This window comes from Geospiza fortis, unplaced genomic scaffold, assembly GCF_000277835.1.
Source record: "Geospiza fortis unplaced genomic scaffold, GeoFor_1.0 scaffold157, whole genome shotgun sequence".
Classification (NCBI taxonomy): domain Eukaryota; kingdom Metazoa; phylum Chordata; class Aves; order Passeriformes; family Thraupidae; genus Geospiza; species Geospiza fortis.
The window spans coordinates 6,124,482-6,129,453 of record NW_005054314.1 but is presented as its reverse complement, the minus strand read 5'-3'; the positions used below and the strand labels follow the sequence as shown (position 1 = coordinate 6,129,453).

The window sequence follows — 4,972 nt, the reverse complement described above, 5'->3', positions numbered from 1 at the left end:
ACGGGCGGGGTGATCGGGCGGAGAGCCCAGCGCTAGGGAGCCGGGTTTGGGGAGCTCCCCGACGGGGCTTCCCCCGCAGCAGCTCCGCAGGCGCTTTCCGAGAGGAAAAGAAGGGAGGAGGAGGAGGGGATTCCAGAGGAGTTTGGAAGTCTCTGCCTTGCAGCTCCCCTTCCCCCCCAGCCTTCCGACCTGCTTTCGCTCTCCCCACGCAGCCCCTGCTCCCGGCCGTGTTCACTGGGGATTTCTTCTTTCTCTCCTTACCTGTCTCAAAAGGTTTGACTGTAGGTACCACAGCGGGGATCGACGGCGCATAAAGATGCTGAAGGGTGCTTGGTTGCTCAGTTTGTTAACAGTGGCTGGGATCTCGTGGACAGAGAGTCGCAAACCTGCCAAAGACATTTGCAGCAAGAGCCGCTGCCCTTGCGAGGAGAAGGAGAACGTGCTGAACATTAATTGTGAAAACAAGGGATTTACAACCGTCAGCCTCCTCCTGCCGCCCCCGTCCAAGATCTACCAGCTGTTTCTCAATGGGAACGCACTGACCCGCCTGTTCCCCAATGAGTTTGTCAACTATTCCAACGCCGTGACCCTGCACCTGGGCAACAACGACATGCAGGAGATCCGCACGGGGGCCTTCAGCGGCCTCCGCACCCTCAAGAGGCTGCATCTCAACAACAACAAGCTGGAAGTGCTGAAGGAAGACACCTTCCTGGGCTTGGAGAGTCTGGAGTACCTGCAGGCTGATTACAATTACATCAGTGCCATTGAAGCGGGGGCATTCAGCAAGCTGAACAAGCTCAAGGTGCTGATCCTCAATGACAACCTCCTGCTGTCCCTGCCCAGCAATGTCTTCCGCTTTGTGCTCCTCACTCACCTCGACCTGCGGGGGAACCGGCTGAAGATGATGCCTTTTGCCGGTGTGCTGGAGCACATTGGAGGCATCATGGAAATCCAGCTGGAGGAAAACCCTTGGAACTGCACCTGCGACTTGCTGCCACTCAAGGCCTGGCTAGACACCATCACCGTGTTTGTGGGCGAAATAGTTTGTGAAACCCCCTTCAGGCTTCATGGGAAAGATGTGACCCAGCTCACCAGGCAAGATCTCTGCCCTAGAAAAAGCTCCAGTGATTCAAACCAGAGGGAAAAACACCCTGTCCTCTCAGACCCACACGTCTCGAGGCTATCGCCCACAGCCAACTCTGCCATCAATCCCACCAGGGCTCCAAAAGCCAGCCGGCCACCCAAAACTAGGAACCGCCCCACCCCCCGTGTCTCTGTGTCGAAAGACAGGCAAATATTTGGACCTATCATGGTTTACCAGACAAAGTCTCCTGTGCCCATCACCTGCCCAGCTGGCTGCATCTGTACGTCCCAGAGCTCAGACAATGGCCTAATGGTTAACTGCCAAGAGAAAAAGATAAGTAACATCTCTGATCTGCACCCCAGGCCAACCAGTCCAAAGAAACTTTACCTTACCAGTAACTATCTGCAAGTCATTTATAGAACCGATCTCACAGAGTACAGCTCTCTGGATTTGCTACATCTAGGAAATAACAGAATTGCAGTGATACAAGAAGGTGCCTTTACAAACCTCACAAGTTTACGCAGACTTTACCTTAATGGCAACTACCTTGAGGTTCTGTACCAGTCCATGTTTGAAGGGCTGCACAGCCTGCAATATCTCTACCTAGAGTACAATGTCATTAAGGAGATCCTGCCACGCACATTTGATGCTCTGAGTAATCTTCATCTGTTGTTCCTCAATAACAACCTGCTCAGATCCTTGCCTGATAATGTCTTTGGAGGCACTTCCCTCACCAGGCTCAACCTTAGGAACAACCATTTCTCATACCTGCCTGTGAGAGGAGTCTTGGACCAGCTCTCGGCTCTGATTCAGATAGACCTCCAAGAGAACCCTTGGGACTGCACGTGTGACATCCTGGGGCTGAGGAACTGGATAGAGAAAGTCACTGACCAGAACAACCAGCAGTCAAATCCCCCTGTAGTTATCAATGAAGTAATCTGCGAGTCTCCCGCCAAGCACTCTGGAGAGCATCTGAAATTCCTGAGCAAAGAAGCCATCTGCCCAGAGAACCCCAACTTGTCAGATTCTTCTGTCCTCTCCATGAACCAGAACACCGATACCCCCCATGTTGGTGCCTCACCCAGCTCCTACCCAGAATTACACACCGAAGTTCCACTGTCTGTCCTAATTTTAGGCTTGCTGGTTGTGTTTATCTTGTCTGTTTGTTTTGGGGCAGGTCTGTTTGTCTTTGTCCTTAAGCGCCGGAAGGGGGTGCAGAGCATGCCCAGCAGTGCCAACAACGTAGATATAAGTTCATTTCAACTCCAGTATGGGTCTTACAACACTGAGACCCACGATAAAACTGAAGGACATGTTTATAACTACATTCCCCCTCCTGTTGGACAGATGTGCCAAAACCCAATCTACATGCAAAAGGAAGGGGATCCAGTTGCCTATTACAGGAATCTCCATGAGTTTAGCTATAGCAGTCTTGACCACAAAAAAGAAGACCCCACCAGTCTTGCATTTACCATCAGTGCAGCTGAATTGCTGGAAAAGCAGTCCTCACCAAGGGAACCAGAGCTCCTGTATCAAAATATTGCAGAAAGGGTCAAGGAACTCCCCACCGGAGGATTAGTTCATTATAACTTTTGTACCTTACCCAAAAGGCAGTTTGCCCCTTCATATGAATCCAGACGCCAAAACCAGGACAGGATAAATAAAACTGTTTTATATGGAACTCCCAGGAAATATTTTGCAGAACAGTCTAAACCTGAGCATCCTTTACTCCAAGGAAAGCTACAAACAGAACCAGACTACCTCGAAGTTCTGGAAAAACAAACTGCAATCAGTCAGCTGTGAGGGGGGAGGTGGGAGACAAAAGAAAATTTTTTAAATGAGCTCAGCATCATATTTCTTTGAGTCTGAACTCAGTACTGATGTCATCTGTCGCATTCCCAACATTTCCACTTTTTTAAATCAGAGAAGGAGTGAGAGAGAAAAGGAACCCTTGCAGCATAGCAGGGATTGCTTTGTGGTGTTGCTTTCACAACATTCCCTTTAAGTTATTTCTATATCTCTCTCCTTTTGACCCTTCTCTAGGAACTGTCATTGCAAATGTATCTTTCTGTAATAGATCTTGCATAATTTTTTTTTTATTTTGAAGAAAATGAGGAAGGGGTCTTTGGTGTTTCTGTTGGGTTTTTTTCTTTTTTCCTTTTCATTTCAAAATGGAAACTTAATGTATTATGTAGAAGATCTCCAAAGATCTTTTTTTCCTGGACTATGACTTTCTTTTGTAAATAATAATATACAGTACTGCTGTTTCAATTACCAACTATAGCCACTGGGCGTCACTTTTTTGTGTTAAAGTGCCTTTGCACTTTAAGTACATTATTACTTAATTGTTGCTCTTAGCTTTGATAAATTGAACCTATTTTAATGTGTTGTATTTTTGAAATTAAAAAAATTGTAAAATAGATCTATATGTCAGCTGCATTAAATCAGAAGGTTTGATTTATAGGAAAGCTACCCTTCTTTAAATGACTCTAGTTCTAGGACTTTACAAACTCAAATGTAAATTATTGGGGTGTTTTTTCCCTCTAGGTTTGTTTAGAGTGACTCACAGAAATCAACTGAGAGGATTTAGCAATGGACTAGAGGTTATCAAATGCCTCAGCCGGGAATAACAGCTCATTAATAAAAGATGTTTAACACAATGTCATAGTGAACTGAACAATTAATGTCCTTCTTAATACATTGCATTGCAGCTCTAACACAGTAATGTTCAATGGCTTAAGATTATTTTCATACTTAACAGAACATTACTCATAATATTTTATGCATTGGATTAGGTATTTTTATACATTTTGGGACAAAGTTTATATTTGTAACTTTTTGGACTGAAATTAACATGTCCTCTTCTTGCCAGATACATATTTTTTTTCATAAGCAGGGACACCAGCAGGGGTCATCCCACACCTCATTAAATTTATTAACATACAGGCAAATGAACCAATGCCAAAGGTAAAATTTGAACCCGGGACTCCAGAGTCCTCCAACTGAAATCAGTAAGTGCATCCCACTAACTTTTTGTTAGTCTGAATTGTGTCTATGTCTGTGCTTTTTGTCTCTAAAGCAGAAGTAATACTGCAATAATTCTAATCTGTTAGAGAAAACTACCTTTAAGTTCACTGTCTTAGATTTTATAAAATGGTTTAAGTTAACTGAATTCCATTCTCAACACTGGTTTTCTTAAGCCCATCAGTGAACAAATGCAACGAGTCTTCTCCTTTCCCATTAACTCAGGCCTGTTTTGCTTCAAGCTTTATGTTATCACCTTCAATTTGCTTTTCCTTCATGGAGAATATTGAAACCATTTTTATTAACAAGTATACAGTCAAACTTTATTAAACCTTATTAGCTTCTAAATAATTTTTAGATGCAAACATTATTGTGCAATTTAAACAAACAGCCCTTATTTACAACAAAACCAGTTTTGTTTTGTCTGTTCTAAATCCTTATGCAACTGGGATGGTGATCTGCATATAAAGTAGGCCAGGCTTTTCAATTCCTTATTAAAGCAATTGATGGGGTCTGAAAGAAGCACACTGTTTCCTTTTCATAAATAGGTTACTGCACATAATAATCCTTTATTATCATGCAGAGATTGAAGTGGCCTCTACTGACTGATTTTTAGAGCTTTACTATAGTTAATAATACAGTATCTACAACTTGGAGAAATTGTCAGCAATAGCATTTAAGCTATAAATAACTACAATCAATGTTGTTCTAATCAGGACTTTGCCAAAAGGAAGTTACTTTATATTTAAGAGCTAAAGAGGCTTTGCATGTGTATTGCCAGATATCTGAGTCACTTAGTAAAATGCCTTCTAATGATTTATGTGACATCTGAGTACATTAATATGCTAACATGTCAATTCTTTA

At 43.5% G+C, this 4,972-nt stretch overlaps 1 protein-coding gene and 1 long non-coding RNA gene across 6 annotated transcripts in view; one reads left to right on the top strand and one right to left on the bottom strand.

Moving 5' to 3' along the window:
• The window catches only part of LOC115947768, a 27,867-nt gene extending 27,367 nt beyond the window's left edge, over positions 1-500 (bottom strand). For 2 of the 4 annotated variants that reach the window (XR_004081626.1, XR_004081625.1), the window contains exon 1: positions 262-500. This is a non-coding gene — a long non-coding RNA (uncharacterized LOC115947768). The remainder of the gene's footprint in view (positions 1-261) is intronic. The other 2 variants (XR_004081624.1, XR_004081622.1) reach the window with 2 other exon arrangements.
• SLITRK2 (SLIT and NTRK like family member 2) overlaps positions 1-4,256 on the top strand; it is a 5,134-nt gene extending 878 nt beyond the window's left edge. Inside the window, exons 1-2 of one of the 2 annotated variants that reach the window (XM_031056026.1) lie at positions 95-876; positions 1,195-4,256. In XM_031056026.1, coding sequence (XP_030911886.1) covers positions 317-876; positions 1,195-2,887 — 2,253 coding nt within the window. In that variant the 5' untranslated portion in view covers positions 95-316 and the 3' untranslated portion in view covers positions 2,888-4,256. Of the gene's footprint in view, positions 1-94 lie in introns of those variants that run through there. The other variant, XM_005419856.2, reaches the window with a different exon arrangement.
• Positions 4,257-4,972: the final 716 nt, after the last annotated feature.